General features: G+C 45.7%; 1 protein-coding gene across 1 annotated transcript; it reads left to right on the top strand.

The window, feature by feature from the left end:
* The first annotated feature begins 6,095 nt into the window (after positions 1-6,095).
* On the top strand, positions 6,096-7,575 carry LOC103737461 (melanoma-associated antigen 11-like). The gene has a single exon (XM_008837285.3). The coding sequence runs from the start codon at positions 6,096-6,098 to the stop codon at positions 7,017-7,019; it is 924 nt and encodes a 307-aa protein (XP_008835507.1). The 3' UTR covers positions 7,020-7,575.
* Positions 7,576-12,858: the final 5,283 nt, after the last annotated feature.

The raw sequence follows: 12,858 nt of genomic DNA on the forward strand, positions 1-12,858 counted from the left end.
TATATATATATATAAATTCATTTCACCAATCCTGTTCTTTAGAGAACCCTAGTACATAGAAGGGGCATCCATCTGCTGAAGTTATCATTCTCTGTGTCATGTCATGTTACAAGCTGGTTCACAGCCTATTTGGAGAGAGAATGCTCTCACCCCATTTTGGGAAGCAGAAGAGTGACAGGATGTCATTTCTTCATTTTGCTGAAAAAAAACTACGTAATTTGCAAATTTCCAGAACAATATGTTCTGTGCTGAAAGGTAGAATTTATCAGGTGCCTCTTTTATATCACTTGAAAAACTGATCCCATTTCTTCTCGTATTGCTGAAGAAGTGTTTGGCTATTGGCTCCTTCTCTGGTTGGCTAAAGGGCCGGCTCCCAGTTAGATCAAGCTGGAATATTATATAGACTGCTCTGGAAAGATAAGCAGCTAGCTGTCTCTAACTCCAAGGTCGAATGGCCTAGACTTTCTTGCCATCTCCAGTCCTGTTTTGGTGTCTTCCAATGATGCTCCTGGTTCCCTGGATCTGTTAAATGGAGTATGGTTATTCCAAGAGAAGGGCTGTTTCCAAGCAGGGCAATGTATGAGTGAGTTCCACTTGATCCATCCAAGAATATCTAATTATAAGAGGGGTTAATGAACAAAAAAATGAAACATTGAGTTACTGAATTGTCAATGTAGTTGAAGATTAGTAAAATCCATCATTTCTGAAGTCTGCATGGATGAAGTCTGATATGAAGTGGGCACATGTGAATATAAAAGTTCATCTCCTTGAGGTATAGAGAACAGGAGGAGTAGGATAGAATTACCTGGCTACAGTCTTTTTCCTCCAGTCAGAACGGAGTGTTTGATGTAATGTTTTTTCTTTCAGTTGATGAAATCATCTGGTTTTCTTTATCCTTTGAAGAAGACTCTGTAACTAGTTCTGAATTACAGTAATTATGATTAAAATCAATATTTTTACAAGCCAAATAATACTTAAAATTTTCTTTTTTTAGATAGAGAATCAAGCATTAGTTTTGCCCCAGGGTATTGAATTTGGACCTTCAAAATCTTAATAACCAGGCTGGAGAGATGATTCAATAGTTAAGAGTACTGGCTGTTCTTTAGAGGACCCAAGTTTGGTTACCAGCACCCACATGGCCGCTAACAATTGTGTGTAACTCCAGTTCCAGGGGATCTGATGCTTTTTTCAATCTTTCTATAACATTTTAAAATCTTTTAGTCTTCCAATCATCCATTTCCATCTGGAACAGTCTTTCTTTTACCATACAAAGTCCTTTTGAATCCAAGAGCATTCTTCAATTCTTTTCGATTCCCAGCACCCACATGGAAGCTAAAAACTATCCCTAACTCCAGTTGCCCCAGCTCCCACATGGCAGCTAAAAACTGTCCCTAATTCCAGTTCCGGGGCAACCTAACATCCTCTTCTGACCTCTGTGGGCATTGCATGCCATGGGTGCACTTACATATATGCAGGCAATATACTCATACACATGAAATGAAAACAAAAAAATATTTAAAAAATATACTATCTTATATAGCTAACAGGAATAAACACAGGTAAAACTTGGTTAGTCTTGATTTTTTATCAATCTGAATTATTTGTTAAGCCATTATCACAGGCATTTTAAAATCGTTTTGTTAAAAGAAGCATTCTCTTCTCATTAGGGTTTGAGGCAATCAGAAGATAAATTTTTGGCATATTTTTACTTTATTTTCCTTTTGAGCTACCTGCTTACCGTTGTAAGAAGTATGTTAATCATTTGAGAAGTCTTGACCTAAACATTTATTCTTTAAAATTGAAAGCACAAAGCCAAGTGTGGTGGCACACGCCTTTAGTCCCAGCACTCAGGAGGCAGAGGCAGGTGGTTCTCTGTGAGCTCAAGCGCAGAATGGGCTGCTTAGTGAGTTCTAGGTCAGTTGGGGTTACAAGGAAACTCTGTCTCAAAAAGACCAAAAATAATAAATGAATGAATGAATGAATGAATAAATAAATAAATAAATAAATAAATAAATAAATAAATAAAATTCGGGGGGTTATTGAGACAGGGTCTCCTTGTAGCCCCAGCTGTCCTGGAACTCACTATGTAGACCAGGCTGGCCTTGAACTCACAGAGATCGGCCTGACTCTGCCTCCCAAGTGCTGGGATTAAAGGCGTGCATGACCACGTATTTAATAATAATAATATTTAAAGAATTAAAAAAATTGAAAGCACAGAGATGAATAACTGTCCCAAATATATTATTATGATATAGCACGTGAAATGAATTATTATCTTTAAGGTGCCTTTATAAGCTTTGAAGCAGGTTTTTAAGATTACCTTTCTTCTTAAATGTTTAGATTTAGTCTAACATTAGCTCGGTAAAGATATAGACCTTGCTAAACTGTTTGTTGGTTCTAAAGAGACAGTAGCGGCCTCAAAATCCTTAAAATACCCATATATGTATATACGTAAAACAATATACATAAGTAATCTTTTGACTATTTGGAATAGAGTTTATCATCTCAAGAGAGCAATTATTCATAGTAAAAATTGCACCCTGGAGCAGAGTAAGCATCTCTTAAAATTAACTGATATCCTCAAGCAATAGGAAAAATGTTGTAGAACCAAAATTGAGACAAGGATCCAAAGATGATATCTTGACAAGAACTGTATAATTAACCATGTCTTCTGTTTTAAAAGAACAAGTAGAACTTTAAAAATATTTACACTTCAAAACTCATGTTAACTTTCCAAAAGGAAGATCTAGGACCATTAGTGATATCTTGTGCTTTCACCAAAGTGATCACATTGATTTAACATCTTCTCTGTGAAAAGAAAACTTAACATAAAGGTCTTTAGCAACATATGTTTCCATTACTTTACATGTTGTCCAGCCTTAATAAAAACATTACATTTAACAGTTTCATGTTAAGCATATTTGATTTTTTCATTTATGTGTATGAGTGTAGGAGTCTGCATGTATGTAGGTGCACCCATATCATGCAATGCCTGCAGAGGCCAGAAGAGGCTGTTGGATACACTGGAACTGGAGTTATGAACAGTTATTAGCCACCATGTGGGTCCTGGGAGGGAGAAAGAAGTCAGTGGAGATCCCCCTGTCGAACTTATTAGTATTACAGACAGCAGGAGCAAGAAAAGCCAAAGACAGAGAGCACTTTTAAGACTGTGGCTCATCTCAGATGGAAGCTTCCCTTTCAGGGACTATTTGAGACCTGTGCCTGCACGGCAGAAGGGCAACTTCACCTACAGGGTACTCAAGCAATAGCCCAGCTGGGGTGCAAGTTGAGGAAGGACCCCCTTCAGCTCTCTCGCTGGGGACTCTGTGCTTAGGAGCCACTTCAGGGGTTCCCAGAGAGCAGGCAGCCAAGGGTCTTTGTCAGTTAAGATGAGAGCTGGGCATGTGTAGAACCCCCTCCCCAGACAGACAGGCGTGGGCATTCAAACTACACTGTACCCTGATGATGTCCCTGGAACACTCCTGAGTTGAATTTTGGGAATGAGCAACTTTCCAAGTTACTGAAGCTGTATCTTGGGACTTGGGGTATTTAGAAATATATTTTAAGGGTTCTGGTGCTTAGAGGATGCCGGAGTGCTTCTTGCCCAATATAACCTCCCTAACCATCCGTAAACCAATTATGAAGCTTGGGGGAATAGAGCTGTTTTGTGAGGTTCTGGGAGGGCAGGTGCTCCATGCTTCATTCCGAAGCTGGACTGCACAGACAATTTTTAGACCAAGGCTCACCAATTAGTGCATCCTGACACCCAGTGGAGACACTTGTGGGAATGACCCTGTTGCGGTTCAGATCTCAGACCGTGGAGTCACTGAGCAGAGTAGCCAGACTCAGTGTCCCTTTGCTTCAGCCTGTGTATGGTCAGGATGATTTTTCCTAGAAGTGAAGCCTCAGATCCAGAGGGGTAAGCCCAATATAACCTCCCTATACATCTGTCAACCAATTATGAGGCTTGGGGGAATAGAGCTGTTTTGTGAGGTTCTGGGAGGGCAGGTGCTCCATGCTTCATTCCAAAGCTGGACTGCACAGACATTTTTGAGATCAAGACTCCCAAATTAGTGCATCCTGACACCCAGTGAAGACACATGTGGGAATGACCCTCTTGCGGTTCAGATCTCAGACCGTGGGGTCACTGAGCAGAGTAGCCAGACTCAGTGTCCCTTTGCTTCAGCCTGTGTATGGTCAGGATGATTTTTCCTAGAAGTGAGGTCTCAGATTAAAGAGGGGTAAGGTAAGAAGGCTCTGAAGGAGGAGCAAGGAGATCTCTGATGTAAGACATGCCAGAGGTATACTTGTCATCAACACAGGATGGCCCCAGAGAACACTGTAGATCAAAGGTGCAGCATTAGGTTAAGTTCAGCAGATGTGATGGAGGCCACTTGTCGCCTTAATCTGAAAGATGGTTCTGCAAGTTAGAGGGATCCTTTGACCTTGAGGACCCCTGACACAGAAGACAACGTCTGTGTTCATCAGTCTGTGACCCGCACCCACTCTCTGGGGATGGTGCAGATGTGCTCCATCTTCTCTTCTGTCTCCTCTCTCAGGAAGGTGAGCCTGTAGAGTGGGGAGCATCACCAGAGCAGTAGAGGGAGCCAAGTCCGATTACCAGAAGGAAAGGTCTAGCATCTGCGGCAATCCAGGTGAGTGATCAGAGTGAGATCTGAACCAGTGTAAAAACCTAAGATGACCCTGAACAAGCAACCTCATAAATCCTGCCTGCCCGTGTTCTGAGGCCCAGGGAGACCTGGAAGGATGCCTGCTGGGGATGACTTACTTTCTGCTCTAAGACATGTGGTGGGGAACCTCTGGGAAGTGATGTCCTGGGTCTTAGGATTGATATCTGGTCAGAAAGGGGAGCCACATATGGAGAGCAGAGGAATTTAAGATATGGACCTCTCCTAAGACCTCTGCAGCCAAGAAAAAAGGAACTGCACAGGCAGACTCAGAACCATAAGTAGCATGCTTAACTCTCAGGCAGGACAATAGGATTATTTGAGGAGATGAGGCTTATTGTAAAAGGACAGGATGAATGAGGCCAGGAAAGATGAATCAACTTCAGGTGGACTAGCCCCATCTTAGATGAGACAATTTGAGATTAAGTGGCATCACTGGAGATCTCACAAAGGGATGAAATGATGTGGCAACTGCTCCTAGGAGATATCAGAATCTCAAGGAGCTGGGGAAGTTGACCTGACTAGGTGACACAGCTTAGGGACAAGAATCCAAGATCTGGCAGGAGTCCAGGTAAGGATCTCAGTGGCTAAATAAAGGTCACTCTGCAGCACTGATAGAGGGCCCACAAAAATTTGTCCTGAATTTTGTCAACTCCCCCCAACAGTACTGGGCAGGGCTTTGATTCGGAGACCCCTGTCTTGTTTCCAGATCATAGGACTCAGGGAGCTGAAAGGTCTGGCGAGTGGCTCATTGACTCGGGACATCACAGGCAGGATCTAAGGTATGTCAGTACTCAAAGTGAGTACCAGTGGAGTCCATCAACCAAACACATGGGACCTAGCCCCTACTTACTGTCCTGTCAGCTGTGGGAGTCATAGGGACTTTATGTGGATTCCCTCCACTCACCCTCTGTGTCAAAGACAAAGGCCTTTGACTTAACTACGGTGGGCACAGGGACCAAAAGGAATATTCTAGTGCTTACTAGTTTCCAAGGTAAGGATGAGGCAGGTCTCCTATCCTAGGACGAAAGGACCACACTGGCCTGGGCTACCTCTTTCAGGAACCCCTCATCACATATAACGAGCTGTGAGGTGCCCTCACTGTTTTTGTACCATCTCAAGAAACACAGGAACTTGTTTTGAATCTGCCACAGTCAAAAAAAGGTGGACCTTGAGGATTCGTACATCTTCCTCATTCAGATCGTCGTGGGGGAAATGCATGCCAGCAGTTCTTTGTCCCAGAAGTACCAGACAAGCAAAAGCCTGCAATAGGCTTTGCTGAGAACTGCCACAGGAACAACTATCAGCGATTCTGCTCACCGTTTCTCTCTCTCTCTCTTGCAGGTCTGTGAGTCTTCATTGCTGTGAGCTGCACTCTCCTAACTGCTGTTCCCAGGAGAAGTCATGATGCATCATGCTCAGGATAGCCAGCACTGCAATCTCGCAGAGAGGGAGGGTCCTCAGGCTCAAAGGGAGGCAAGGGATGGGGATCGTGCCCAGGTCCCCTTGGCCAAGAAGGCAGAAGCTGCTGCCACGGCAGCAATGGAGGTGTCTGGTGAGGGAGCACAGAGTTCTCCCCAGAGTTCTCAGAGAGCCTCCATTCCACCCACTGTCATGGGCTCCATTTTGGGGGGACCCTCTGATGAGGCCTCTGGAAACCAAGTAGAACAGAGAGAGGAACCTGTGCCCCCTGTGCTAGATGTACTAAGACCAAAGATATCTGGCTTGGTGCAGTTTCTGCTCCTCAAGTATCAAAGGAAGGAGCTGACCACCAAGGCAGAAATGCTGGAAAGGGTCATCAGAGATCCTGGAGAGCACTACTCTTTGATCTTTAGTGAGGCCTCTCAGTGCATGAGGATGATATTTGGCATTGGCATGATAGAACTGAACCCCTTTTTCTACTCTTACGTTCTTGTCACTTCCCTGGGGCTCACCTATGATGGGATGATGCACGGTACCCAGGGCGTACCCAAGACAGGCCTCATGATAACGGCCCTGTTCCTCATCTTCACAGAGGGCAACTGCATTACTGAGGAGAAATTCTGGAGTGTGTTAAATAAATTAGGCTTCTATGCTGGGAGGGATCATTTTATATTTGGGGAGCCCAGGAAACTCTTCACTGAGGATTTTGTGCAGGAAGGGTACCTGGAGTACAGGCCGATACCCAACACTGATCCTGCTCAGCATGAGTTCCTGTGGGGCCCAAGGGCCCACGCTGAAACCACTAAGATGAAAGTCCTGGAGTTCTTTGCCAAAGCCACTAAGAGAGAGCCCCAATCCTACACCAAGATGTATGCAGAGGCTCTGAGAGATGCGGGAGAGAGGGCCTAGTCCAGGATTGCCTAACACATGCTAATGCTGCTCTGACCATTGCAAGTTTTAGTGCACTAGCACTTTCCAAACAACCTACGTTCAGTCAGAGTCGGTGGTATAATGGGCAAGACGTGGTAAGAGTACAGCGTGAACTTTGCCATTCTCTCTGTTCTGTTTCGGCAACTCAGGGATATGTCTTTGTTATATTTTAAAATGTTGCTATGTTCACTAGAAAGTTCATAATGGTCAGGGTTTTTTTAGTATACAGATTCCACTAATAATGCATCTATAACTGTTTGTCCAGGTTAGGAGTTTTGTTACTCTGAAAACATTAGAATGTGCTCTGTCTAATTGGAATGTATCAGATGAGACCACACATTCGAGTTGTATTTTCCTGGGCAATGGTAAAGAACTTGGCATTAACAGAAAGCACAGAATAAAATGAACATTTATTGTTGTATTGTCTTTTTAGTCTCTCATTCCGGTTAAAGAGTTAAAAAGGAAGCCAGACTATTCTAAATGGAATCTCTGCCCCAACCCTTGCATGATACCTGGTCTTCGCAAGGCTCTGTTGGCACCTAGCTCTTTGGTTCCTTTTGGTAAGGTGGAGACCTTCCTTCCTTCTTCCCTTGCTCGCTCCCTTCTTTTCTCTTTTCTTTTCCTCTTCTTCCCCCTCTTCTTCCCCCTTCCTCCTCTTCCTCCTCCTCTCTCTCCTCTTCCTCCTCCTCTCCCTCCCCTTCCTCACCCTCCTCCTCCTCACCTTCCTCCTCTTTCTCCTCCTCTCCCTCCCCTTCCTCCTCTTCCTCACCCTCTCCCTCTTCCCCCTCCTGTTCCTCTTCCTCCTCAACATCCTCTTCCTCCTCCTCTCTCCTTCTTCCTCTTACTCCCCCTCCTCTTCCCCCTCTTCCTCTTCTTCCTCCTCCTCTTCCTCCCCCTCCTGCTCCTCCCCTCCCTTCTCTTCCTCCTCCTCCTCTTCCCTCCTTCCTCTTCCTTTCCCTTCCTCTTCGTCCTCTTCATCTTCCTCCTCCCCATCCCTCCTCCTCTTCCTCCTCTGCGTCCTCCTCTGCATCCTCCTTCCTCTTCCTCCTCATCCCCTCCCTCCTCCTCCTCTTCCTCTCCCTCCTCCTTCTCCTCCTCCTCTTCTTCCTCCTCCATCTTTTGAGACACAGTCTCCTTATTGCTTCAACTGGCCTGTAACTCACTGTATAGACCAGGCTGATCTTGAACTCACATAAATCTGCTTGCAACTACAATCCTTTCCACTGCCCGACTGTCTTCTTTCTTTTTGATATTCCATAGCGTTGGTAGTTTTATTGGATGGTTTCTTGGCTACAGATTTTAAGTTTACAGGCTATATTACTCATGCATTTATTGTTTTTCGTCCTGGTTAGGAGATTGTTTCTCTTTTGTAAAACAAGTCAGGCACATTCCATTTTAGTTGTAATCTATGAGGAGCTATGACAGAGCATCAGCAATAGCATTTCCTAGAACTACAAGCGAAGCACATGAAAAAGATGGAAATTAGAAATTGTTTAAATACCATTTGCACTGATACTTTGAGAATGCCAAGAAACCATCCAATACATTGTATTTTTACTATACTCAGAAGCCCTCTCCCTTCTACTTTCCACTCCATGCCCAGACACTCTCCTTTCCTGTCCTCATATTTTTTAAGGCCTACGGAGTCTAATTTGTGTCCTGCTTTTAGTCACTCATTGTGAAAAATTAAGATAGAGGCTCAGTTCTTGTTACCTATTTAAATACCAAACCAAAGTGTAGTGTGTATGTCTGCTTGTGTCACCAAACCTCTGTGTGCCATGCCCCGTATAAGCAGTGGGGTACTAGAAGCCAGATCTGTCCTTAAGCATCAAATGGTTATGTGCAGGAACAACATCCCTATAGGGCCCACAGTGAGAAGTCCTTTTAGACCAGAAATGCGAATACAGGAGGCAGCACAGTGGGTTTCTTCAAGGGGACAGCAGCCGGGTATCAATGCCATAAACAAAGGTAGTTTGGGAATCCTGGAAATGGCCATTTCTGCTGGTAGAGTTGATTGTAATGGAAATCCGAACTAGGCAGAGCCACCCCTTGGGAGGTGTGACTGACCTAGGGCTGAGTGAATGGGAAACTGATCTGAGTGTCTTTTGGTAGTTGGCACAGCAGGGAGGAATCAGACTGGGGATGTAGCTCAGAGAGAGAACACTGTCATAGCGTGTGCAGAAAACAAAAATATGCAGAGAGGAATCCTGTCCTGGGACAGGAATGGCAGTTGCAGTTGAACATGCTACATACACTGAATGGACTACCCTTACCATCTGCAAGGGTTTTCTGATACGTGGAGGGATCTTGAGACAGCGAGTGTTAGAAGTCCTGACCAGGTGCTCTTCTGCCTGCCTGATCAGGAGAGATTGAGCTGACTGTTGAGATAACTTCCAATTTTAAAACGTTAATTATTTGTGTGTACCTGTGTGTCAGGGCAGGAGGAAAGGCAGCTTCTGACTATCTCATGGAGCTCCTGACTCCATGGGTTCTATGAACCCTGACAGCCTCCCTTCCTTCTTCTGAGATTCCTGTGCGGGTGATAGCTGATGCTCTGGTACAACACATCATGTCCAAACCGGATGTAACAGGTCCACCGGACAAGAGAGGTTGACTTTCCCATGATGCCTTTCCTCGATTAGACTGCAGTCAGCACTGTAAAATCAGCTGGACTCTTAGATTCCTAAGCCCTGTGACACCTGAAAATAGGGGGGATGTTAGCTGGGGGTCCTGTAGTTTCTGCAGGACTTTAGTGTTTCTAAATCAAACCATGTGAAAAACGTTACTTTGAATAACTCCCAACATGTAATTTTCATAATCTTTTTCCTCCCCACTAATTACTTCTTCCTCATTGGTTCCATCCCTCTGGTGAGTAGTCAGTATAGTTGATAAGATAGTGCTACCGTTTGGATGTGGAATATCCCCTCACAGTCCATGACTGGAGGTCCTTTTACGTAAGGCGTACCTAAAACAGGGATTGTGGATGCTGAGTCCAGAATGTCTCTCCTTTATCCTGTTTGAAGTTTTAAGTGACTGGTTCTGCCACACACCTCTGCAGAATTTGTCACCCTCACCTAAACCCCAAAGACATGGGAGCAAAATAAAATTATTTTCTTTAGAAACTGTCAGGTATTGCGTTGTAGGGTAGAGTTAGGGTTAGGTTAGTCACCAAGGTCGGCTCAAGGTCAGCTGTCACTCATCTCACAAGTTAGTGCAAGGCCACAGGCTCCTTGGGGTCATTCCTAGAACATCCTCAGCCACCTATTGCCAAGTCTAGTGTTCCAGTCCCTGTGAGCATTGCGATAGTGATTGTACAGCTCTGGTGACTAGCCTCAGCAGGGGACACAGACACAAGTTGTGACTCAGTTTAAGACAAATCTACTATAGGGCTGCTGGGAGGAGAGGAAGGTAAACCTCATTTTCCATGGGCTCCCTGGGACTAAATCCAGAATCACATCACAGCACTTCCCTTCAGGCTCACAGCCATTGGGCCTCATCTTCTCCAGATGTCTCCCTGTGCCCTGAAAGCCACTGAGCCTGGTGATGCACTGCTTGTATTGCTGACAAGCCAATGACGCTCTGCTCAATGAGAGGCCCAATGTGAAGTGTGGGGATCAGGGTTCCTTCTGCTCCTGTGGAGTCTTTCAAGAGCTCACGGAATAAGAGACAGACAGCTAACAAAAGTCAGTCAGAGCACAGGCTGTGGTCAGTGCTGCCAGAAGTCACCCAGTCATAAGGGAACAAATGGGAGGGCTAGCCCCCTTTGTTTGCTCAGAACTTCATGGCTGAGTGGGGTGACTGTAGCACAGTGACATTCTTGACTTTTCCCCTTTTTCTGCCTGTCTAATTCACAACCCTGAGTATTCTCAGCTGCCCACGTGAGCTAGGAAATAAGGTCTGTGCGGGAACATAAAAGACAGTCTCACTCAGGACTTGGTTCTGGTAAGCATGGCAGTGGGAAGCTCCTCCCCTGCCTGGCTCCAGGACCACATCAAGGACCATTCAGCATGGCAGAAACTCCACTCATTTAGTGGGCTGAGATCTTAGGCCAAGCAGGCAGGATCTAAGTAGAGAAATATTACATCCCCACAAAGTAATGACATCCCTTTTGATATGGTCTGTGGCAAAGGGTTTGATATACGCAATCCCACAGTCCTCAATATATTCATTGGAAGACCACCGGAGGTTTGGTGTCATCAGACAGTCCTTCCCTGCTCACAGTCTGGGGTCTTGGTGGGCTCACAGCCTAAGGGCAATGAGGGGCTGTTCCATGCAGATTAGCACACAGGTGGTCCAATGCGTGAGTCCACATTCAGAAGAAGAGAGGATGTGAGCTGTAGAGTAGGACACAAGGGGAAGAGCAGGCTCTGCTCAGAGGTCTCCCCGTATTAAGCTGAACGAGCTCTGTACTGGTGCTGCAGTGAAAGACAGAAGTCAGCAGCCATCCAATGAAGAAGGAACACAGGAGGAGACACTGGCACAGGTGGCAAGTGGGCACAGTGACATTTCCAACATTGGTAGGGTTCATGGGCTGTCTCCCATGAGGAAGGAACTGTCTTCCACTTCCCTCCCCTGCATATGTCCCGTTCTCAGGAGCTTCTCAGGTCTGAGAGTGAATGCATCTCACTAGGAAGGAGAGAGCAGTCCCTTGTACATCCAACATTTGCCAGGGAGCGACTGTGTCCCAGGAAAGCTGCTCGAATAAACGGGTGTAAAACGGACCTTGTTTTAGAGGAACTCAGAAACCTTGTGTCAGCACAGACTCGGAGCGAGCAGCTAAGGCCTTAGGTGGATTGCAAGGGCCTATTGCAGGGAGCGTAGCACTTATACCCTAGCCCAACCAACAGTTCCACCCACCAAGTCCTCCTCAGTGCCCTGCCTTCAACCTCCAGTGTCCCTCTGTCACAATGTGTCAGGTTCCAAAGCCCTGCCCCAACATCGTATGTCACCACTCAGAGCGCTGCAAAGTTTTCTCCAGGCCTTGGCCATCCATGTCAGCATCCACAGCCCCTCCCTTCTCTTTCAGTGACCTCCTTCACTTTATGTCGGGATCTACAGCTCCAGTTCCCCACCATAGGTCACAAGGCATAGACCTGCCTTTCATTCTCCACACTCTGCCTACCTAACTAAACACACAGAGACCCATAACCCACTCCTACCTCAGCAGGAAGTCTACCCTCTTCCTGGCTGTACATACTAGGCTACCTCTTGCAGTTGTCCCTGCACATGTATAATGAGATGTGAGGCACCCACCCTCACTGCCTTTGTCCCATCTCAAGAAACAGAAACGTTTGCTGAAATTTTGGTTCAGAAAAGAAAGGCACATAGTCATAATCTGTGTCTACCTTTTTTCAGACTGTTATGGGAATGCATGCCAGGAGTCTTCTGGCTCTGGAAGAGCACCAAAGCAAAATCCTCTAACACATTTTTGAGCACAAGCAGAGGAACTGTGATCAGAGTCCACTCACGCCATCTTTCTCTCTCTCCCAGGTCTGTGAGTCATCATCCCTGTGAACAGCACACTCTCCTGCCTGGTGCTTCTAAGGAAAACACAGTGGACCATACTCAGAACAGCCAGCAAGCCAATCTCCTGGATGACTCTCAGGCCCAAAGGGAGAGAAGGGATCTGGATAATGGTCATGTCTTCATGGATGAGGAGACAGCAACCACCCTCACCAGGAGGGAGGTATCAGGCAGAGGAACACCAAGTTCTCTCCAGAGTTCTCTGAGAACCTTCTCTCTACCCACTGTCATGGGCTCCACTGAAGGGACACCCTCTGACGAGGCCTCTGGCAAACAAGTAGAGGATCACAAAGAT

This window comes from Nannospalax galili, unplaced genomic scaffold (assembly GCF_000622305.1).
Source record: "Nannospalax galili isolate Female #2095 unplaced genomic scaffold, S.galili_v1.0 scaffold198, whole genome shotgun sequence".
In the NCBI taxonomy this organism is placed as follows: domain Eukaryota; kingdom Metazoa; phylum Chordata; class Mammalia; order Rodentia; family Spalacidae; genus Nannospalax; species Nannospalax galili.

Coding starts and splice junctions, on each gene's coding strand:
- LOC103737461 (XM_008837285.3), top strand. CDS start 6,096: ATGCATCATGCTCAGGATAGCCAGCACTGCAATCTCGCAGAGAGGGAG.